Source organism: Thunnus thynnus, chromosome 11 (genome assembly GCF_963924715.1).
Source record: "Thunnus thynnus chromosome 11, fThuThy2.1, whole genome shotgun sequence".
Lineage (NCBI taxonomy): Eukaryota > Metazoa > Chordata > Actinopteri > Scombriformes > Scombridae > Thunnus > Thunnus thynnus.
This window is the reverse complement of record NC_089527.1, coordinates 12,977,236-13,002,400: the sequence shown is the minus strand read 5'-3', so window position 1 is coordinate 13,002,400 and position 25,165 is coordinate 12,977,236. Positions and strand designations below refer to the sequence as shown.

Here is a 25,165-nt window from a genome sequence, read left to right as displayed (position 1 = left end):
CTAAACTGGTGCGTTCACAGGCTCGAGAGAATTGTGGGACACACCAGCTTCCTACCAGAGACGTTCACTGCCAGCTTTTCTTTTTTTTTGCTTTTTAAAAAAACTTAATTTAGAAAACTACAGTAATAATAATAATAATAATAATAATAATAATAATAATAATAATAATAATAATAATAATAATAATAATAATAATAATAATAATAATCTTATCAAAACAAGCAATTGCAAAGTGCTTTACAAGACAGAGATAAAATGAACAAAAGATAGAATACAATGCCAGATACACACATATATATCATTAAAATAAATATAAAATAAATGACTGTATGTAATAAAATAAATCAATAAAAGAAGATTATAAGAAAGCCTTATGATAAAAGTGAGTTTTCAAAAGCAACTTAAAAGACTGATTATGCAGTCCTCAAAAAAAACAACAACAATAAAACATAGTAGCAGATGCAGCGAGGCTACATTGACAATAAACAAAAATAGATGCATAAAAATAAAAAATTAAATAATAAGTACGTGTACTCATTACTGTATATCTGAACAGGCTGTATATACTGTACATAACCACCTACCATATTTATATAAAGTAATTTCTTTTGTTTGCCATTTAATATTTGTCTCAGCACTCCTCACTTCTTTGCATTATTTGTATCCTGTTTACAGTTCACAAAAATGGTTCCACTTGTACATAGTCATTCCTTGTGTATATTTCTGAAGATTGTTGTGTTGTTATTTTGTGTGAGTACACTGAGAGCCACTAAACCGGGGTCAAATTCCTTGTATGCATAAACATACTTGGCCAACTAAACATATCCATTGTACCATAAACCATTTATATATTTAGATCCTTAATAAACCACACAGATGACCCCGTACAGGATATGACGTATAATACACCCAGGTTATTTATATCTCATTATGACTCATGAACATTTTATTCAGGTGTCTGATCGTTTGTGTAGGAATGTCTTTTACTCCTCAGCATCCCAGACAGTCCGCCACTTCTGTACTGAAGTGCAGGCACTATCAGTATCTGACTTTCACTTATCAATGTCCTGACCATGTTTTTATGATCTTAATATCTAATATTCTCCATTATACAACTTGCAGTGCACATTATGTTAAAATTAGTAAAGCAAGATGTGTTTTACAGTGGAATATCTCTGCATTAAGAAAGTATTGTTTCAGTTAATTTTATTTTATTTATTTTAGCTATTAGCTAAAAGCTTTTTTAGCTAAAAATTTAAAGAAGACAATTGTCATGTGAAACTGAATATGACTTTCTGTTTTCAAGAACATGAAATAATCTCAGGATACATGTACAATACAATCAATAAATGAATGACTGAATGAATTCCCTGTGCAATAACCATCTGATACCAATACATAGACTGATCATATATAGGCATACATACTAATCGTATTAAGTTTATATTCAAATTGTGCAGCAAACATGTACAAACTGTTGTAAACAACTGTATGTAGCTGCTAGACAAATATGTGTATATCTCTATGCATGTACATACCTCACTGTATGCACCATGTGACTATTATTAGTCTGTTGTGCATACAACTATCCCCTTACAAATCAATATACACCATATCCAGAATATAGCACATACATTTTCAAACAATACTTCAGAGTCTTAAAACAAACAAACAAACAAACAAACAAAAGTCAGATTTTCTGGCCTATCATGTCTGAATTATGATACAAGATATAACCAAGTAATATTAGAAAGCACTAAGAGAGAACATACCTCTGTCAAGGCTGAACACTCCTCTAAATATTTTATTTTAATAATAAATAAATGTTTACAGTACACATATTTGATCTGCATCTTAATATGCATCAAAGTAAACATGTAATGAACAATTATGGTGATTAGATGTCAGTGGTGTCCATGATTTTAGATAAATACCTAAAAACTGTCTTCTTGGAAAATGAGCTATTTACATTCCAGTATATCTTATAGTCCTCACCAATAAGAAGTTGCCAGTTAATTATAAGAAAGTGGTTTGGTGTCATTGTTGGTTTGTAATGAAATGATAGTTTACAGTAAGAATTATTCACCCACAATGGACTTTTTTATTTGAACGGTTTTTCAGTAATTAGTAAAAATCAACTCAAAAGAGTCTTAAATATAAACATTTTTTAAAAAATGGTTTCAAATTATGAATTGCATGTAATCAAATGTTAATTACTGCAAGTCATGACTTGTCTTGAACCTTGATCATGGCTCAGCAATCTGAATAAACCCTCTGATGATACAAAATCTTGATGAATTAAAGTGAGCATTTCAGTTTCCACCAGAGGGCACAAGAGGACAGAGATTTGCTTTGTCTGTTTTTTACTGATTGAAAAACATAGAAGCTTCAGAACTGCAGAAGCCTTTTGAATAAGAGGAAAAACATCTTCAAGAATCTAAAAAAAAAGGACCAGCTGCCCTTGACTTCTACCATACCATGACCTGGATGACTGAGAATCTTCACAGGCTTTTGATGTTCATATATTTTAGTTACAGTACACATCAAAGACAGGGGCCTCATGATATGAAGTGAGGAAAATTCAATTAGATTTTAAATAATCAGATAAGCCTTTAAAGGGATATGATCATATTGAATCATCTCAGGCTTTTAATGCTATTTCAACATGCCAATCCCTTTTTTTCTATTCATTTTCCCAGGACTATGAAAACAGACCAAACCTGCAAATGTACCAAACCTGAAGACCTGAAACTGGACATTGAGGGGTTCTGTGATTCTGCTGCTGATGCGGCTCGGCCTGTGTGGGTCAGAGGTTCAGACAGGGGGAGGATGGATGTCTCAGTGAGATGGGTGAGATCAGGGCCAGTGAGTTTGAGGGATCCACTGAGCAGACTGCACCTGACATCTGGGTGAGGAGCACAGAGGCCAGAGTACAGCAGCAACAACAAGAGCCGGGCGGATGAGCTGAGAGCTGAGCTGATCATCACTAAAATGCACCAGGAGCAGCTGCAGAGAGAGAGAACTGTGGTGAGAATTTTCTTGTGGATTGTTAATAATGATGCTCTTGAGAGATGTGATTACAGCATGTCAGTGCACTGTTGTACTTATTTCAAAGTCCGGATAAATCCTGAAAATGTGGAATGGATAACAATGTAAGGTAAATTAAGGTTGTAAAAATGTGTGATAGTAAGGTAATATTAAAAACATTCACAAGCAAAAATCATCATTCTTCTATTTTACAGTACAAGCAGGAAGCTTGACTGACTGTTAGTGAAAGCAAAAGAAATGGCCGGAGAAAAAAAAGATGAAATAAATCATTTATACATCTGAAATCATACAAATTTATGAGTACAATCAAATGGGATATACACTTTATGAAAACAACAGAAGATGATTTTTCAAATGTTAACTGCTCATAATTCTTGCTTTTATGTACAATTATACAATACTAATTTTTATGCGCTATCTTAATGCATACAGTATACTTTGGCAACACATACAGTATGTATCTACACATAATGCAAATACAATAAAGCAAACTGAGATTGAAATTGAAGAGAGTTTAAGTGTTTACATTGACAGATTTGATGGTTTTATAGGTTTCAACAGTTTGTCGTGTTCTATGTCATTATTTTCAGATGTGTGAAGGTTTGCATTTGCTGATGGTTATGTGTTATATTTAAATTCAGTTTAATAAACAAGAAAAATTTGAACAAACAAAACCAAAACCAAACTACAAACTAGTGGTAACGAAGCACAGTTACTCAGATACTGTCCTTAAGTACAATTTTAAGGCACTTGTCCATTTTGTATTGCTTACTTTATTCTTATCCGCCACTACATTTCAGAGGAATGCTTCGCTGTGAATTAAATTGCCCAACAGCATATGAAAAATCTAGCTTGCATGTTATATTTTCTTAATGCAGAGGTATTCAGCTGTAAAACATAAGTTGCTTTCTTAGTCTTAATGCAGACACAAAGTTTGCCATGTGAGTTGCATAATGAGAAAAAAGGCAGTTAAAATTAATATTGGATCAAAAAGTGAAAGTCTTGTACTGCTGTAGTGTGTAGAGTGTAATGCTGAGGAAAGCCTAAGGCTAAAACGTATCTGTTTTTTTGCTGCTGTGCATCATTAAAAAAGTGATATACACTATATTTATGAGTGCTGACGACTTCATCTGTTATTTTTGTGCAGACAATACCTGCAGCTTAATACAGAGATGACGGAGACTGTCTGTGATGTGGATGAGTCACCAACACTCCTGCACAGATCATCAGTAACCTGGATAATGTTATAACCATACAGAGATATTAATACCTGGGTTATGTTCTGTATCACATCCTGATATGATTACAACCAGAAAAAGTCTCAACAGGGACCAGTGCATGTAAAAATACTACCTAAAAGATGATGTTGATGATATGACACAGAACAGAAGGTCAGTGAATACAGGTACATTTAAAATAATAAAGAATCATAAAATTATTATAATTGTATTATAATAAAAATATAAAAACAGTGAAAAGATCGATTGCCGGTGTCTCACCAAGGGTCCTGCTTACAACATTAAAATGCTCTTTACAATTAAAGCCTAAATAGGGTTGCAATTAACGATAAATAATCGATTAATTGTTTGGTCCATAAAATGATGGAAAACTTTGAAAAATGTCGATTGCTGTTTCCCAAAGCCCAAGGTGATGTCTTCATACGTCTTATTTTGTCCACAACCCAAAGATATACAGTTTAATGTCATAGAAGAATAAAGAAATCAGAAAATATTCACATTTGAGAAGCTGGAAACAGTGAATGTAGACTTTCTTTCTTGAAAAATGACTCAAAATGATTAATCGATTATCAAAATAGTTGCCGATTTATTTTCTGTCAATTGACTAATCGTTTCAGCTCTAGTTCATACAGTCCGCTGAAATGGAATGCAGATCTGAAAACATTAAATAACAGTATGAAAATGCATAATATATGTGATTTATGTGAAATGTACTGAAACAGCTTGCACAGTTATCCACCATGCTGTTCCCACAGTTCAGTGAAAGCCAGAAGCTCATTTAGAACAGATCTTGTACAGACTTCATTGTTCTCTGTTTTAACAGCTGCTTCATTAATCTCCTCTTGGGTTCTGGGCTTTGAAGTGGACTCTGTCACCTCTGTGCAGTTCAATCACACAGGTTGGCTGAGTGCTTTTAAATTAAATGGCTGGCGATTAATGTAATAGTTGGCAACTAACAGATTAATCAACTAATCCTTGCTGCTCTACCCACATCAGTAATATCAATCCAATAATATAACATGTAATAATATAACAGGGGTTATTCTGTACTCATGCATATGAGTGCATTTATTTTTGATGATTAAGTGCATTTTTGTGGTAATATTGTACTTTTTGAAAGCCTGTCTGGAGTATTTTTAAATTTCAATATTGCTCCTTTAATTTGGTAAAAGATCTGAATATTTATTCCACCTCTGCTGACAACATTACTACTACTTCAGCACATATGACAACAAATATAAACATTACCTGATGCAGACCATAGACTGTGTATAAAGATGTTACAGAGGGACAGAGGGGACCAGTGGTGGAATAAGTACTCAGATCCTTTACTTAAGTAAAAATACCAATACAGCAATGTGAAAATACTCCATTACAAGTAAAAGTCCTGCATGAAAAGTCCTATGTAAGTAAAAGTATATAAGTATTGGCAGCAGAATGTACTTAAAGTATTAAAGTAAAAGTACTGTTTTTGTCCCTCTGACTGATATATTATTAATACTGAAGCATCAGTGTGTAAGCAGCATGTTACTGTTGTATCTGCTGATGGTGGAGCTAGTTTGAACTACTTTATATACAGTTAGCTAGTTTAGTCCAGTGGTTCCCCCCAAAGGGTCACCAGATAAATCTGAGGGGTCATAAGATGATTAATGGGAGAGGAAATAAGAAAAAACAGTTCTGATACACAAATCTTTTTTCAGCTTTAGGACTTTTTATCTAATCTTTGCTTTTTGGTGAAATATTGGATCATTTGAACATTTATTGAAATGAAACCATGTGAGAAGTTTAGAGGGAAAAATCAATATTTGGTGGAGCTGTTAACAACTCACAGACGTCTGAAATATGACCCCGACTACACACTGCTATATGTAAAACATCAAAAGCCAAAAAGTTTGGAAACCACTGATTTCATCTTTAACAATGTGTTGTATTTTAAAAGTTTGTTATATTATCCATTGTGTCAAATCTTCATCTCAAAAGTAACTAAAGCTGTCAAATAAATGTAGTGGAGTAGAAAGTACAATATTTCCCTCTGAAATGTAGTAATGTGTAATACTCAAGTAAAGTACAAGTACTTAAAAATTGTTCTTAAATACAGTACTTGAGTAAATTAGGACTTTGGTTGTGCTCCAGTTCACTCAGCGGGTCTTGTTGTGTATCCCTCCGCCCCGCGCAGCCTGCGTGCAGAGAGCCTCACAGTCTGGATCTAGTCCCGCCTCTGACGTCTGACGCGTCTGGCCGGGGAGGAGCCAGGTAGCGGCTATACTGACACGTAACAAGACTGCGTGAATTTTTAAGGAAGAAGCTACATCTTTCCCTCAAGTTGGATGTGGATACGTCTGCTTCTCCCTCAGACTTGATGCACAGTTGACCCGCCGCGGACCGGAGGCCTTCGAAGCGACCCGGTACTCTCACAGACAGGAGCCGACGCGCAAGATGAGATTTTCGGCGTTTATTTCTGTGCTGCGGTCGGTCGGCCCGGTGATAATCGGCATTTCTTTAGGGTTCACGTTGAGTTTATTGAGTGTAAACTGGACGGAGGAAGCGTGTGAACTAGACGGTAAGAAAGTTGAGGATGTGACTTCGGGTCAGGATGGACAGCTTAAAGGAGCCCGAAAGCCCAACTCCATCTCCACTGTCAACGACGTGGAGTCCGAAGAGGATTTTGAACCAAAAATACTCCCATATAAACAAGTCCAGCAGAGTGCTCCTAAGAAAGTTTTCAGGTAAGCTTTTAGTGCCCATTCACAGATGAATGCATCCTTTATGGCTGTCAATAAATGGCTTATATTTGTTGTGATGCCACATTAGTGCACAGAGTGCTACAGTGCAGCAGGCCGCCATAAGTTAGCTCATCCCTTGTAAATAATGACCTAAATCAATTGTTAGTCCTCATAATGCATTATGTACAGGTGTCACTAGTTGCCATGTGGGTATGAGATTTTAAACTCTCAGCATAACGAACAAAACGCCATAAATATAACTCCAAAGTTGTGTTTCCTCATTGTTGTTTTAGAGGCTTTATCAAATTGCTGCAGAAAGGTTGATAAATTGTAAAGTTTACAGCCCCACTTCCTCTGCTGCTTGCCAACTAACATTAACTGCGGTGGAGCTGTGATGTTTAGAGATGCACCGATACTTGTACCAATACCAATATCAGATATCAGTCCGATACTGACTCAAATAGCTGGATTGGGTATCAGTGACAATAGGTGATCTGTTATCAGATACCATTATTTTAATAATAAACAATTCAGTAAATGTGTATCTATGTATTTATTTGTTGCATTTTGTTTAACAAAGCTAGGAAAGCAATGTTTAAGTCAAGCTTGATGTTGCCTTACTCATAAAAGAATGACCCCAGTCTCTTCCACACAGCGAGGCTTACATCTTATTAATAAAACAGTAGTATCGGATCGGTACTCTGTATTGGCCGATACCCAAAGCCCAGGTATCGGTATTAGCATCGGGACTGAAAAAGTCACATCAGTGCATCCCTATGTTTTGTCCTCCATGCTGAAGGAGGCAAACATTTCCAAGATTTCTTGGATTGTGACCTTGTAGAAATATTAGCCTTCACGCCTAAAGTAGTTGCACTTCTGGGAAAGTCTTAGTTTTTTCTGAGGAAGAGTTACGCTGAGGTCAAACATTTAAGCATCCAGGTTTCATAGGAAACCTGTCCCATGCAGTGGTTTGCGCAATAAGAAGCACAACTGATGCCAAGTATAGCACAATTGGAATTAAAAATCGGGACATGGTAGCAGTGATGAATCACAGTGCAAGTTCTTGCATGTTTACTTTTCCAGAGAACTTGTGGTTTTTCTCGGAAGTCTTTGTGTATGTTTTTTATAAGTAAATACTTTTTTATCTATGAAATCAGGTGGACCGAATGACCCAAAGATTTGATCTTAGTATTGGACTGGATTCAAAATTTCTGTATAAACTCTGGCCTCTATAAACAATTTTAGTCATTATAATTCCAATTAGGTCTGCAACTAACAATTATTTTCATCACTGACTAATCTGCTGATTATTTCATCCACTTACTGAGTAATTGTTTAGTCCATTAAAATGTCAGAAAATGGTTAAAATTTTTTGGCAATTGATTAAATTCATATTCATAGACTAATCATCTCAGCTCAAATTCCAAGTGATTTCATGGTCAATAAATAAACTGAACACAAAATTAATATAAACAAAATAACTTATTTTGGTGGGACAACAACATGGAGAATTGTTAAGCATTTTTTGGCCGTTTATCTTCTAGTTTTTTGATGTAATTTTGTATTTAAAGGAGCATATATTCAGCAGCTGTTTAATGTCTTTTTCAGGGCTAAATACATAAGCACAGAATTGGGTATGCGAGAGCGTCTGTTCGTCGGGGTCCTGACATCCAAAAACAGCATTAATACCCTGGGCGTAGCTGTCAATCGCACCATTAGCCATCACCTGGACACAGTGGTCTTCTTCACCGGCATGCGCAACCGCAAAGTCCCTCACGGCATGTTTGTAGTCTCTCATGGAGACGAGAGACTGATATGGAACATGTTTCAGACCATCAAATACATTTTCGACCATTATATCAATGAATATGACTGGTTTTACTTTGTCCAAGATGACGCCTACACAGAAGCTGACAGGATCAAAGAACTTGTGGATCATCTGAGTATGGATCGAGAGCTTTACATGGGCAGTCCTGAGGAGTTCATAGGTGGGGAGATGGAAGGGAAATACTGCTACGGAGGCTTCGGGTATCTCCTGTCACGGACTTTGCTCCTGCGACTTCAGCCGTTCCTGGAAAACTGTAGGAATGACATCCTGAGCGCCAGGCCCGATGAGTGGCTTGGAAGATGCATCATTGATTACACCACCACAAACTGCGTCAGTGAATATGAGGTAGGTTGAGAGTATCTTTGAAGGGGCACATGATCACATCACTCAACTAGATCTTCAATTTATGATTATTTTCATTATCAATTAATCTGTTGATTATTTTTTCGATCAATCAATTAGTTGTTTGGTCTATAAAATGCCAGAAATGTCAACCTTAAATGTCTTGTTTTGCCCCAATTTTGTACCAGTATTGCACAACCCAAATATATTCAGTTTTCAGATCAAAGAGGACTAAATAAACCAGAAAATATTCACATTTAAGAAGCTGGAACTGGAAAATAAATTAATCAATTTATTAAGAGGTTTTAGGTCCTTCTTTAAACTTGCAGTTTACTTATTCAACACCATACCAGCATATCACACCTTTTAATAATACATTTATTACACACATTTCTGAATGTGTGTTTCTTAATGTTTGTTGTTAAGGGGAACAGAATGAGGCCGTTATAGTTAAAATGAACGAGGCACCACAAAGAAAAAATGTTGGAAGACTGTCATTCAGAACAGGTGTGTGACAGGTTACAGCAGGGGTTCTCATTCTGGGCAGGAAAACAAAAATGTCACGGCAGAAATCATGCTTTGCCTCTGGGACAGCACTTAAAACTGACAGACGGCCATATAAAACTGTAATTACCATGCTAGCAATGAGGTGGTATTTATATTACAGAGTAGATTGCTAATACCCTTCAGTCTTTTCTTTTACTGCTCCAGAAACAATGTGGAATAGGTAAACGGGCAAGCAGAGCACAGCTGACTTCTGCCTTGCTTAGGTTCAATGGTGTGAAAATCCCCTGTGGGTCAACATGCTATGCTCCTGTAAACGTCATTAGTATTTAAGGTCAAACAAGCTCTATCCCTGATCTGTCCCAGTGCCCTTTCAGGCGACGGCTTCATTGTTGCATTCAAGACAGTTCACATTAAAATACATTTCCTGAAGGTAATGAACCTAAATGTACCTTTACTTTACACAATATCCACTTTTTGTAGTTGACTTATTCCGTAGATGTTGTCTTCTGCTTTCATTTTCTCCTCCTTGGTCATGACCACAGCAGGAAACCATCTTGTTTGTTACACAGTTGAGAGTGAGTTGCATGGCTAACTAAAGTACCCTGAGCCAGACGAGCTCCAGCAGAGCCCCCTAGATAAGGGAGAGAAGCGGGGGGAAAGTTGAAAGGCCTGGTATGAAGAAAACAGCTTGAACTCAGAGCCACACATCAGTTTTTCCTGTGAGAGAAAAGAGAGAAGAGAAAGAGAGAGAAAATTGACAACAATTAGCCGCACAAAATGCTTCTATAAGTTCACCACTAAATGCCGTGAGCTGTTAGCAAACATTTAGCCTTACAGCTCAGTTAAGCGGTGTCTCCATTGTTTGTTCTTTTAATAGCTTGATCAGATTGGATTCACTTTTTTTAATCACTCAAGCTCCTTAGGTGGTTACTTTGTTTTCAGCTTAAGTAACTGTGTCTTTAAATGGGATTCTGGTGCCAGTGTCGATCATTTGTATTATAGGTTTCAGCTTTAAGTTCTTGACTCACGGCTTTTGTCGCCTTTTTAACCTGAAAACTAAGATAAAGTATCTCTGAAAACCTTGGGTTCCCATAACAGATTCTGTTCCTGAAAGTGACCAAAACTTTAACCAAAATGAATCTCTGAATTCACTTTACTATGCATTTATGGTTGAAACCACCCTGTTTGCAGTGGAAATGAGCCCAAGATAGCGTGTTAAGTGTAGCGTTTGAATGGAAGTAGCGCAGCATAACAACTAAGCTTGATAGAACATTAGTCATGTTTCTGTCATGCTGGATTTAAGACTCCTCATGACAAGACCCCTCTGTTTTTTCACAGGGGCTTCACTACCACCACTATGAGTTGGGAAAAAACTCAGATCCAAGTAAAGAACAGAATGAGCAGTTCAAGAAAGCCCTGACTGTCCATCCAGTGTCTGACCCTGAGCAGATGTACCGGCTGCACAGATACTTCACTGAGATTGAACTCCAGAAGACTTACGATGAGATTGCTAAGCTGCAGGTAAGCTGATTGTCTAGTGTCACAAATCACCCTTGGTTCAGCCAAAAATAAAAACCTGGCTTCCTTCTGCTTACTTCTCTTTTCTGCTAGTAGTACTGTCAGTGTGGGTTTACAGCTATTTAGATCTCAACACTTCTTGTGTTTTTCACAGGCAGAAATAAAGAATGTGAGTGTGGTTGCTTTTGAGGGCAACCGAAGCGCCCAGTGGCCAGTGGGGATCAATCCGCCCTTTGAGCCAAAATCTCGGTTTGAAGTTCTGAAGTGGGAGTACTTTACTGAGAAGGAGATTTATTCATGCATCGATGGCTCTCCTAAGTGTGAGCTGCACGGCATTGACAGCATGGATGTGGCTGATGTGATTGACATAGCCATGGGAGAGCTGAACAAGAAGTACAAGCCTGTGTTACATCTGAAGAAGCAGCAGCTGATTAACGGCTACAGGCGCTTTGACCCCATCAGGGGCATGGAGTACACCTTGGACTTACAGCTGGAGGTGGTTAACCAGAAAGGTCACAGCCGTTCCATCACCAAGCGGGTTCACCTGGTGCGACCTTTGAGCCGGATAGAGATCATTCCAATGCCCTATGTCACTGAAGCTACACGGGTTCACATCATAATACCTCTTACCCTGCAGGAACGGAGCTATGTTGACCATTTCCTCGAAGTCTTTGCCTCAAATGCCTTTGAGACGAATGAAAATTCCATCCTAACATTATTGTTTATTTATGACCCAGTGGAGGCACAGCAAGTTAACCAGAATGACATATTTGCCAGCGTGAAGACTCAGATAAATGCTTATGAACGCAAATACCCTACTGTGAAAATCCCATGGATAAGTGTTAAGACCGAAACACCATCCCAGATCAAATTCATGGACATTATCTCAAAGAAGCACCCGGTTGACACGCTGTTCTTCCTGGCAAACGTCAACACAAATGTCAATTCAGAATTTTTGAACCGCTGCCGTATGAACTCCATTAACAACTGGCAGGTGTTCTTTCCCATCCATTTCCAGGACTACAACCCCGATGTGGCTTATCACAACCAGCAGCGTCCAGCCACAATTGATCTGGTCAAGGATGCCGGCCTTTTTGACCGCAGGTCATTTGAAGAAGCTTGTTTTTACAACTCTGACTACATGGCAGCACGCACAAGAATGGCGGCGGATGTCCAAGAGAATGAGGAGATTCTAGAGACCCTCGACATCTACGACATGTTCGTAAAGTATTCTGGCCTGCATGTATTCAGGGCAGTAGAGCCGGCATTGCATCAGCAGTACCGCTACCAAGCCTGCAATCCACGGCTTAGTGAAGACATCTATCATAGATGCGTTCAGAGCAACTTAGAAGGTCTCGGTTCTCGCTCCCAGCTCGCCATGCTGCTGTTTGAGCAAGAACAAGGTAACAGCACTTGAAAACACCAGTGAAACGTCTATGCCTGCATGAGTTCAAATGGATGTTAAAAGCTGTGTATTTCTCTAAATAGCCTCTTGATGCAAGCTAGAATTTGGGATTCGACTAAACATAAACATGAGCAACACTTGCATTAACTTTACCCTAAACACAGTCCGTGTTTGGGTTTTAGTTTCACACAGCTAGACATCTTCCAGTGTGCATTGAAAGTTATTTGGTGCGTGTATAACATTTTAGCTAGTTTGGAAAAATGAATGCAGTACATTCCTAATGAAACCTTGTTATGAAATGTTTACAATACTTATCCATTCAGATGAGTTACTAGAACCAAATGTTTTTGAAACCTGCATTGAGCAATTCTTGAGCACTAGGTTCCAGCAGCAGCATCAGAGCCTTGACGTACTGTTGGATTATCCAGTTCCTATGATTAAGGTGTCCACCACTGTCCAGCAGTCATAGGATAACATAAGTAACCCATTGGTGGTATCTTTTTCTCCACCTGTCTAGTGTTATTCCAATATTCACTAGGATTTTTATCCTGGTTTTGTGCACCAACTCCTCTCTATTATTTTGCACTAGGTGGGTAGCATACAATAGACACGAGATAATGTGCAGGGTATGGCTGCCTTTGGATATGTTTGATGAGGTCAAAACAATGATTTGAAAGTGGCAGAAAGCTGCAGTGGCGTCAGAAGTACTAAGCAGTCATTTGATTCAATGTTAACATCAAAGCTATCATTTGAATGGAGCTATGATGTATAACCCTAATGATACATGGCAGCACAGTCTGTGTGCCCCTTCACATAAGAGCATTGAAACACTGAGCTTTTGATATTTACTGATTTGAGTATTTACAAAAGCATATCGTACATGTGCCTTGTCACTGACTTTTCATATGCTGGCTGTGTTGAAATGATCTTTTATGTATAACAGTTTCGCAATCCACCCCTTCAGGTGATGCATAGCTGCTGTTTTTAGTCAGAATTTTGGTATTGTTGCAACATGATTACCCAATATGAATGAGTGGGAGATGTTATCTCTCACTGTGGATAAAGCCTATTACATTGGTGGGAGAATTTAATGTGTTGTTTTTATGGGTGACTTGGAAATGTTATGATCCTTTCCCCAGGTTTTATACGTGCCTCAAAGTAGGGAATGGCGTTTGTAGAAAATACGCATCATTGGTCTTTAGAGGTCATAGATGAAGGCTAGTGTACGTATACCAGTGTACAGTAAGCCAGTGTGTATCTGAGTTAAATTCTTCTCTTTTTAACCTTTTCTTGATGTTGCAAGGACATGTATCTGCAAGAGACCAAGGAGAATTATGACTAATCTGGGAAAGAAATCACTTTAGTAAATGTTTGAAGTGATTGCCCAGGTGTTTCATTTTTTTTTCAAAAGTCCTTCATGAAGTAAGTGGTACTTTGAAACAGTATTGAAATTATTGAACAAATAAATGTATGAAACATTTTTGGTAACGGTTTATTTTACAGGTCTCTTGATTTTATACTAATTTCCTGGTAAATTGCAGGTATTAAACGATTGTTTTTATAACATTTTACAGAGAGGGTGATGTGATTTGGTAGAAATTTTAATTAAAAACTTTGGTTTAGTTGATAAGTACCCAGGCATTAATGTTTGGGTTCATACATATTTGTCAGTTTCCAAAAATTCTAAATGAAACTCTTGACAAACTGACAGAATATATTTGTTCGTTTACTTGTTTTCAGTGTGTAGTTTTGTGTGTCAAACAAAATATTTGCATATTAGATTTTTTCAACAATTTCTTAAAAGTAGCAGCTGTGTAACAGTTCATTCTTAGAATATTTCTTTGAAAGAATTATGTGGTGATATACAGGAATTGTGCTTGTTATAGAGCCTTTAAGAAACAACCTAATATGCTAATATGTAGTTTGACACATAAAACTGCACATTGAAAACTTACCAGCTAAACCAACTTGACAGTTTTTTAAAAGTTTTTTTATAATTTGTAAAATTGCACCACCCTCTCTGTAAAATGTCCTAGAAATTAACCATTAAATTCCTGCATCTTACCTCCCAGGAAATTAGTATAAAATTAAAGGACCTGGAAAATAAAGCATTTCCACATTTATCCACGTCACCAATTATAGCAAGTTGTATATAGTACTTTAAAAGCTGATGTTAAACTGTTCCAAAGTATTTTGGAATGTCTTGTTAAAGATTTTGTAAGTTATTGAATGAGGCCATTGTTCTCCATTTCCTGAGCTCAGTTTTAGAAATGGTTCCTTTCTCCCAGACGCAGTGCAATCCAATGGGAGGCCGTTTCTACATAATTGAGCGGTGGTGGAGGTAGCGGTACTGGACACAAGAAAGTTATGAGTGCAGGTTACTTAAAAAGTGCAATATTACAGATAACACAACTGGATAACTTCCCGATAGAGGAGAGAATTTTTAATCTCAATGGCAGTTGCTGCAAGTACAGCAGTGTGTGCATCACAATACTGTCCATTACGATGCATAAATTAAGACTCACGCTTTCTGTTTGTTAAGTAAATACACTGTATTTTTTTGACAAAACCTTTAATGTATTTTGCTGACACTAGACACTTTGCATAATCAAATTTACTGTAAAATACATAAAATGAAGGCAAGTCCTTTTTATTTAAATTTAATTGGAGTCAAAGTATATGTTGGGAACACTACATCAACAATGGTGATCCTGAATTGTGTTTGCTGTATTTTCTACCATGTCAACACAGACCATGGAGGTCAGTTGTTGCTGACTTCTTGCATTCATTTTATGACGCATCTCTTTCTTGACGAGAGCAGTCTTTCACCATGACAAATACTCCGGCTGACGTCATATGAATGTTCTCCTCGATTCTTTGAAGAGTATGACACTAATAATGTGCGCAGTTGTAAACAGAATCTTCCAAAAAAAAAAACCACTGTGAAAAACGGAGGGCCAAGAGTACAATATGAAGTTATTGTGGTGATCTGTAATGTCTTTGCCTCCTGTAGATTTGAGAAGCTTAAAATTAAGGGAGCGTGGCAGACTAATCACCCCGTGCTGTTAACACAGCCCTCGTCACTGAGTGGATTCTCTAAGTATTTTGTCCATAACTTATTTATCTGTCACTTCTCTATGAATTATGCAGATTCTGAAAACTTCCGCACTAACAGAGGTTTTTCATGACATTCTCTGTATATGTATAAATATTTTATAGACACTCTATTTTTAAACCTTTTTTAGCTTTATTTACACAGCAATTTATATTTTATTATTTCTGGTGACAAAATTATATATATTCTGTATCTAGCTTTGTATTTTGCGTCATGTCATCTGACCATGAAGACAATTTAAAATGTGTGCATTTCACTTTTCAATCAAGTAATTCATTTCAAAAACTACTTTCAGAAGGCTCACATTGTTTGGTTTACATTATTTTTCTGCATATGGGTACTAGTATAACCAAAGCAATACATTTTAATTAATGCTCATCACATTTAATTGTGTGCTGTAATTCCCAATGAACTGTGAATTATTGTAATTTTTTAATAAAGAGTATTTGAATATTTACTTTTTTGTTGTCCTTATGTTTTCTTAGGATAAGAATAAAGGGTGATTTTTGTAAAATCCAGTTTGTCCTTTAGGTGTCAGCAGAAGAGCACATTTACTGTCTGCAGCACAGGTCCTAGACCAGTGTGGACTGCCGGTTGCTGAGGTGAGCGGCGTTACTGAACAACATTTAAAAATCAGATTTCTCTTACAAACTGGTATCTTATTCATTTTCCCTGCATGTGCTCTGTAACACTGCAGTTAATATTCTTGTCCATGTCAGACCTGAGGTATTCCTGATGTCTGGGGTTGGGTAACAACAGAGAAAATGTTTCAACCTTAATTACAGCTTTAGTTATTTCAAGGGTCCATATGCACTACCCTGAGGCATGCTGTAAAACCACATAACTACAGAGCAGCTGGGAGTTAATTGTAAGTCATTATTTTGTACTTTGTTTTACGTATGATCCCAGGACTTTCTCCTCCCATACAGGGACAGTTGTTTCATGTCTTCTTGAAACTGGTGCTAGAGTTATCTGTCTATTTTTACGACCATTTGGGTTCACCTGGAGGGTGTTTTGAGAAGAAGAGTTACACATTTGACTTGATAATAAGAGGAAATGTCAAGAAATAAATAATTATTTTGCCACTTATCCTAACTAGAACATAATGCTTCTTCAAATACCCTTTGTGAGTTGTCTTCCTAAAACTAACCTTTGAAAGGCCTTCACTTTTCTTGTAATCTTGTCATTTTTTTTCTACAACAGTGCCTCAGTCAGGAGTGGAAAGCTTTAACGTGTGTGGGGAAAAATTGAAATACATTTTGACAGTGTTGTTAAGAAAACAGACAACATGAGGCTACAAAGTGAACTGAGCTCTGGATGTAGGAGGCACTGGTTTAACCAATCTAAACTTTAATAGTCATCATATTTACCATATTTAACATTTATAAAATGTGTTCTGACAGAGGAAATAATCACAAGATCACACTTCTGTACAAAATGTAAGCGTTCCTTGTTACTGCAGTGATGTTCCATTTCCATTTCTGTCAGCAATGGGATGAAATTTCTTCTGAGTTCCTGACAGCTGCTTGCATCACCCTGCACTGATATTTTTCTCTTCTCACGTTACCTCCCAGACCTCAGCTAAAGAAATACGCAGCGGAAAAAATGGAGAAAACAGCAAACATTCAAAACTTAAAGGGAAACTTTGGTATTTTTCAACCTGGACCATATTTTCCTGTCGTTTTGTGTCTAAGTGACTAATGGGGACAACAATTTTTGAAATTGGTCCAGTATTGAGCGAGAGCGCTGCAGCCAGCAGCCTCAAAACAGGCTGCAATGTAATCCTTTGGGGCAATAGCGCCCCATAATGAAGGTCTACTAAAAGTGCTTGTTTTTGCCACTGACAGGCTCAGATTGTTATTATAAGCGGGACATTATGGAAAGGACCATACAGAAAAATATTTTTCTTTCATTACCTTTCACTTGGTCTGGTCTGTTTGTTATTGTGACTAACCAAGTATCGCTCTGAAATCTCGCGAGAGTTGAGTTGTTGCCGGAAGGTCTAAGCTACACTCTGTACTCCAACACAACAAACTCCGCCCGTCACTCCTCTTTCCAACTCTCACTCACGTTTCCACCCTCCTGCAACAACTCAACTGTCACAGGATTTCAGAGTGACACTTCTCTATGAGCGAGACTTGGTTAGACACCATAACAAAAAGACTGGATCAAGTGAAGAAAAAAGTTGTATTTCTCTGTATGGTCCTGTATGATAACAGTCTGAGCCTGTCAGTGGCAAAAACAAGCACTTCTAGTGCAAGTACATTGACGGGGTGCTATTGCCCCAAAGGATTACATTGAAGCCCATGTTCGTGGCTACCAGCTGAAGTGCTCTCGCTCAATACAGGACCAATTTCAAAAATTGTCCCCATTAGTCACGTAAGCACAAAATGATGGGAAAATAGGGTCCAGGTTGGAATTTCCCGAAGTTTCCCTTTAACATCAGTGGCTGGTTGGATTCCATTGATTTATATGGATAATCTAATAAGCACACACAGACTTGAATGCCATGGAGTTATAAAAAGATTGGCCCAAATAGCTGTACAAGACAGGAGCTCAGAGTAGAGGCTCGAGGAATCCCAGGAATGCAGGCTACATGTTGTGAAGCAGGGAGGTTGTCCCATCAGCTACAGTACAAACCTGCCGCCCACTGCTCAGTCCTGTGGCACCTCACACAGACTGCACGCACTCAAAAAATCAGCTCTTTGATAAGCTTATCTGTGTTTAAAGATGCTTTTGGATACAGAATCAACCAGGTTGTTTGTCACAGTGCGGCTAAGACGCAGCATCTAGAGGATGGAAAAACCCTTTCTCCAGGCTCTGACTACCATTCAAAGTAAACTCTACAGTGCAAATGCAGCCCTGTATTCATCTCAACACACCAGCCCCTGTGTGACATGTCTGAGGATAGCTACAATTATTGATGACAGAGGAGAAGATTGTTATGCATAGCCTGTACAGGATGCCATCAGAGACTGTGATTGGGAACCTTTTGAAAATGTCAAAGTGACACATGATTATGAATATTAAACAGCCATGTATAGCCCATGATTACTTGACAGGAGGAGGGGATTTGACAGATGGAGGACTGCGGAATCTCATTGTGGGCTAAAGTGATGTGTGGCGATGTCACGGCGACAGAATGCACTCATCAAATTAACAGAAAAAAAATTATGCTGTCATTTGTAAACATGATATCCTGTAATGTGAAGCATTTCATAAATTTCCCAAATATTGAGAATTAAACACAGCGGATTGTCAAAGACATGTCGAAACATGGACTAAATTGTGCAGAATTTAGTCCAACAAGTTTTGTTCACACCCTGCACCAAAACAGGATGTGATCTCACAGTTTTGAAGCATACATGCCCGAACTACTGCATGATAGCAAATTAGCTGCTAAGGTGCTATGAGATAAACACGACCAACCAAGATATAAATAATAGGATTAGTGAGCCTGAGGAGTCCACAATGCGAAACTTGTTCGCTCACAGATTTGTAATCATCTACATCTAAACTAATAAATGAAGATGATCTGGATTTCCCTGGTTGAAACTTCTACGACTGTTTTTCCACATTATTTCTGCTCCTGCTCAGCACCCTGGGAGATGAATGAGCTTACAGCTGTGCACAGAATTATTATCTTTTCATTTATAAAAACATTTGTTTTTTGATTGAGCACATATAGTTCTGTTTTAAAACTGAAAATGAGTCGGGCTTAGCAGTGCACTATGCTGCACTTTGTAGTCCTCTAGCATAGTAAAACATATAAATGGGTGATGCAACAACATAAAAATCACAGTTTGTGACGCACTGATAAAGCAATTTGTCTTTTTTGCAGTTCATTAAACAAGATCAAGAAATCAAACATTGCACATTTCCGAGAACACATTACTTCTTTCTCTTGGTATTGTCAAGGTGAATAAGAGGCTAAGCAAATATTTGCAAAAGATGATGCAAGTGTGACCGTACCATGAGTAACATTAGATTGAAGCCTAAGGATGAGCGTAATAGGGTAAGAAAGGAGGAAACAATTTTATGCGGCCCAAATAACTATTTTCACTGGCAGAGATTGAGGTCAAGTCATGACAACTTGTTTAGATTAGCTGGTCTAAGATATTCAATACTAGTCTGTAGTTATTTAAATAAACTTTTGCCGTTTTCCACTGCAGAACTTATGTAACTGAACATGTAGCCATTGTCACAGATCCTACTTTTGTCTCTACAACTCGCTCTGTAGATAGGTTCCTGGAACTAAACCTATCACCACCAGGTGAATCTCTCTGTATTTCACTGTATAATGACTTTTTAAATCTGGTGTCAGTGGGGACATTCCTGTGCTGACTGGATGAGTGCATACTGCACATGCTCTATAGGCAGAACATGTGCACCAGAGATTTCTGCCAGCCAAGCAGCTAACTTCCAGTTAGCCCTCTGCTAACTTGAATGGGGATAAAATAATTTAATAATGCAGCTCTTCTAGACTTTCCAAATGTTATCAGACTGAATAGATCAAATTCTGATAGTGAAACTAGTCATTCTGCTGGGGTTGTGTGACAGTTAAAACAATTTATCCACCATTTTACAACCACAACAGTAGCAACAGAGTAGGCTAAAGCGGAGCCTATGACGTAAGCACGTGCCCACAGTGTTTTAGTAATTACTTTCACTGCCAAAAGGGGGAGACAAAAGTCCTGCACTCCAGCTTTAAGTATGGATTGAAAAAAAATAATTACAACGTGTTAATTAGAACTCTTTAGAGTTGTTGCTAACTGTTTAACCCTGGTTCCAGTCTTTATGCTAAGCTATGCTAATAATCAAAGATGCTTCCCAAAACTTTGAAATATTCCTTTAAAGGTTAATTAACTTTGAAAGCTAATTTTAAAAGCTAAATTTTTAACTTTAAAATTCAGCAAGACTGTTTGCACCAACCAAGGAGAAATATTTTTTTTGCATAAGTTGTTATTGGTTTGATTGATTATTATAAGGAATCCACCAAATTAGCTGTACTATTGACAACTGTCATTTTGTCAGCGTAGCTAATAAACGTTAATTGATTCCAATGGCCAAAATACAAATTAAACTATTGGCTGTGAGCAGGTGTGTATAACACTTACTTTGGCGAACAATGCATCTTTGGCCATGGTTTCAGAGAGAACGATGTGAGCAGCTAGCTACTAGATTGTAGTTGATTTTAAATTACTTTTAGTTTTTTTAAAATTAATAGAGAGCTGATTTCCAACAGTACCTGCATCTAACGCACTCTCAGGTTAGCATGAATGAATTTTCATTTAATTGTTAATAGATAATGGATTTTCATATAGATACCAGGGTTTTCTGCCTATATTCTAAACTAATTTGGTGTCTGTACTGGACAGTAAAATGTGATGTTAGCTAGTCACACCATCCAAATCAAAGCTGCAATTACTGAATGGTAACAAAGTGAATTGTCCTTTTGTTTTTTCTGGCTGACTTATTTGAAAATCAAAACCCTGTCATACTATAGTTGTATAGTTGTGGTTACATGTAAGACAAAAGTCTGTTGTTTATTGTCTGTACATGAGTTCCTGGAGTTAAATGTCTGCATTCCTCACGAGTTGATACTAAATGCAAATTAGAGAAACTTTAAGTGTTTGCTGGCAGTGCTGTTAATTGTGATTTATTGAGCATCACATCACAGCAAGGATGATTACAACAACAGAAACCACCATTTTACTGCTGCATGTGTATCAATCAGGACAGTGTTTTTTCAAAAACCGTTTTTGAAAAAGAAGAGCACTGGAGCAAGGTTGTTGGACAAAGATGTTGTAGCCCTTATTGGGTAAGAGAGCAATTCAAACCAAAAAGTGGACCAAAAGATTATTTCTATTCATCTGGCCACAACACTCGGCCAAAAAGTGCAGGGAACAAATACAAATAATGAAACAAGATGGCCTCAGCAGTTTCCTACAGCTGGCATAATTGTGAAAGCAAATCAACATCAGTGCCACTTCTTCCATTGTTGTCTGTCCCACAACTGCTAACATAGTTCTACCATAAAGATGATGTTGTTACAGTTATATGACACAGTATAATTGGTCCCATTGTTGCCTTTTTAATGGTGTAAATTTGTAAAATACAATGGAAATGCGCGGAAGAACCTCGTACCAAAGCCTCACACGTTCTTAAAAGTTCAGGTTATGGGAAGCGTGAGGCTACAAGTTAAGTTACTGCAGTGGAAAACGGCTACTCGAGAGCAAGCTGACAAACATGATTATAAATCGATCAATGTATGAGTCTCCATTTTTATTTTTATTTCCCACTTTGTTAACTTGTGCTCTTAAAAACTGTGTTGTCTTTTGTACAGCCCATTAAGTGAACCAATAAGACTATTTCAGCCATCAGAACAATGTTTGCTTACATTAAACTCTGCTGCTCTAGCTCTACATTGAGAAGATAAAAACCTTACTGCTTCAGTAAACTCAAAGCTTTCGCTTCAGCTATTCTGATTCTCAAACATCCCCTTTTTTTCATTGATCAGCTCAGCCGAGCCGCATCAGTCTAATGTGCTCAGTCATGTGCAAAATGTTGAAGTGCACATGCAAACAAACACACACACACACACACACACACACACACACTGATACAGGGTCTACACTGTTAATAGCTGTTACACTTTTACAGTGTTCCTGACCCACAGTTGAAGGAGATGAGTTGGCGAAAAATTAAATTCTGGCTGTTATTGCTTATGTCAGCTTAAAGTTAGGATGCTAACCAAAGTGAAGAGTTGATGGTGGGCAGAAATGAACTGAATAAGACTGAATATGAAGAATGATTTAAGTACAACCATGTCATAACTGGTTACATGTCCATCCATAAGGATTTGTGATTTATCGTCTCGGAGGATGTTTAGGTAAGAAAAAAAGCAGGACATATATGAGGAAATGATACAGATAAGTCACGATCCATACAGTCCATTTTTGTTACCCGGACAAATGTTGATGTTTGGCAGTCTAACGTATCTGCAGATTCTAAGTGTACAGTAATTGCTACAATCGTGATCGCTTTTGTCATATAAAATTCTTTTTCTAAAATGTATAAATAACTAAAATTAATATTACATAAGTTATATATGAACTGAATATAAACAACAACCATTAAAACAGAACTTTAGAACTGTCTCATTTTAAAGTTAATGTACAAGTACAATGCTATTCTCTACCACCTTAACCACAAATCAGACAAAGTGTATTATGTGGAAAGATGCTGCTAGATCTTCTAAGCCAAGGTCAAACATTTCAGCCTAAATAATTCCCCTCATAGTTTGGATGGATGTAACATGAATAAGATTTGCTTACTTCTCATTTTGTATACAATATAGAACATATAGATAACAGTATCTCTTTAAATAATTACACAATTCATGACGGTGCAATGGCTTGATATGGTACAGTGTGTTTTCCATGAAGTACGGTAGTTTGAGGAGAGATAAATGGAGGGATACAGACAGAAAAATCTGAGATGCTAGCTGAATAAATAAATCATATTTTTCCTTTTTTGGAGTATAAACTGGATCAAGGTGACATGCAGTCCTCCTCTTGTTTCAATGTAGTGATCATGTACCAAAAATTGGTCCTGAAATCACAAAGTGCCTGACTCCTCGCTTGAAGCAGGACAAAGTTGAGAGGGGTCCCATCCAGACAAAAAACAAAAAATAGAGAAAGCGGTGTCCAATTTGTGCCTACATACTGTACGTACAAGTGGTTTGTTAGCAGCACAAGTTTGGTGTTCGACTTTGGCTGTAGCTTTTCACTGGTGACAGCAAAGGACCAACGGAAACGCAGAGGGTCTGTTATTGATCTCAACACAGACAGCTCTCATCTTTTGTTGTCACCAGGACAGGAAACAATGGTTGGCTCTAGCAAGCGAAGTCCTCAAACACCCCGTGGTGCCCGGCGTGATGGTGGTGAGGGTGAGGGTGAGGGTGAGGGAGGTGGTGGTTGGGCAGGATCGTGTTGGCATACGCCCCCTCTGGGTGACTCCGTGTCATGTCGTTGGGCTCCTGTTGGAGGCAAAGATTATATGTTACTGCATGTCATAACAGACAGAAGTCTATTGTTCATTGTCCAATAATCAATTACAGAATACGGTTGTGCAATAACAAATTTGAGCTCCAGGGGAGGATGTGCCTTGCACAGTGGTTAAGACTAATCAGGAACATAATACTCTCCATTATTTTAGGAATGGAAAAATATTAATTTGCATCTCCCTGAATTACTCCCTTGTAGTTTCTTAACGCAGTGCTGCAGGGAAAGTTGTATGCTTGGCACGAAAACAGTGTAAGTGTCGTTTGTTGCAGTACAGTGTGTGCTGTACCTTTGCTTTCATTTCCTCTAGACCCACTGTTGCAACAGTGCTGGTCTGCTGCTTGCTCGTCTTCTCTTCTTTCTGCGGCCTCAGCAGACGTTGTAGCCGTTGTTTGATCACCTGGTTTCAACAAGGACATGGCAGCAGGGAGGGTGAAAGAGCAGAGATGAGAGGAGGCAGACAAGAGACGCAGCAGTTCATTCACTGTGATGTCTGCATTAGATTCCCTTCCTCTGATTTTACTTCATTCGTACATGTTTGGCAGTCAGCAGACAGCTGGCCAGAGAGCTTAAAGGGGATACAGCTGAGGCATGAGTTCATTTCATGATCGGCGTTAGTAGCATGTCCTCAGCACAGACCTGAGCGGATATTAGTTTCTCCAGCCTGGAAATCAAATAAAACTCCACACATGCATAATAAGTGATAACGCACACACTGCTCATCCCTAGGTGACAATGTCTGGTTGGAACAACACGCTGGAGGATACTAACAAGCTCAGTGGTAACATTTGCAAAAAAAAAACCTACTTTGTCAGTACTGAGGAAAATTAAAATGCATATTAAAGGCACTACTGTGACTATAAGCTGCAACAGAGTCCTTGCTGACACCAGCAGGACAATAACTGTTAATTATTGGTAATTATACCACAGTTAGGTCCAATCACATTCATGGTAGCTGTGGGCTTGCACGATCATGACAGACTGCAGGCAAGGAGACAGGCACTGTACCTCATAGATATAATCCAGTATCTCTAAAATTGTCAGGATGCTGGCTCCAATGAATAAACCCATCTGTCCACCAATGTCACCTGAAAAGAAAGAGTACAATGGATACAATGCCAAAGTTGATCCTGTTTGCTGCTAAAGGCAATGACAAGTAATAACTTAACCTTTCACTCTGCACCAGCAAGTCTATTTAAATTTTCTGTAAATAGAGAAAAAAATAACAGAAAACTTACCTAATAAACCTGCAACATCATAGGCTTTCTTTTGCTCAATTGTTTCATAGTTCAGGGCTTCAAAGAAGATATCTAAGACCAGGAAGTTGTCTCTGGAAAAACAAGTGGAGTTCGAATATCTTAGATTTAAAAAAACA

General features: G+C 37.9%; 2 protein-coding genes across 2 annotated transcripts in view; one reads left to right on the top strand and one right to left on the bottom strand.

Moving 5' to 3' along the window:
* Positions 1-6,510: 6,510 nt before the first annotated feature.
* chpfa (chondroitin polymerizing factor a) lies at positions 6,511-16,181 on the top strand. Its single transcript, XM_067603215.1, has 4 exons — positions 6,511-7,012; positions 8,618-9,182; positions 11,025-11,207; positions 11,359-16,181. The coding sequence occupies exons 1-4, from the start codon at positions 6,723-6,725 to the stop codon at positions 12,619-12,621; spliced, it is 2,301 nt and encodes a 766-aa protein (XP_067459316.1). The 5' UTR covers positions 6,511-6,722; the 3' UTR covers positions 12,622-16,181.
* The window catches only part of asic4a (acid-sensing (proton-gated) ion channel family member 4a), a 98,988-nt gene continuing 89,763 nt past the window's right edge, over positions 15,941-25,165 (bottom strand). Inside the window, exons 7-10 of the mRNA XM_067603216.1 lie at positions 25,029-25,120; positions 24,799-24,878; positions 24,080-24,190; positions 15,941-23,765 (exon numbers count right to left, since the gene is read on the bottom strand). Coding sequence (XP_067459317.1) covers positions 23,622-23,765; positions 24,080-24,190; positions 24,799-24,878; positions 25,029-25,120 — 427 coding nt within the window. The 3' untranslated portion in view covers positions 15,941-23,621. The remainder of the gene's footprint in view (positions 23,766-24,079; positions 24,191-24,798; positions 24,879-25,028; positions 25,121-25,165) is intronic.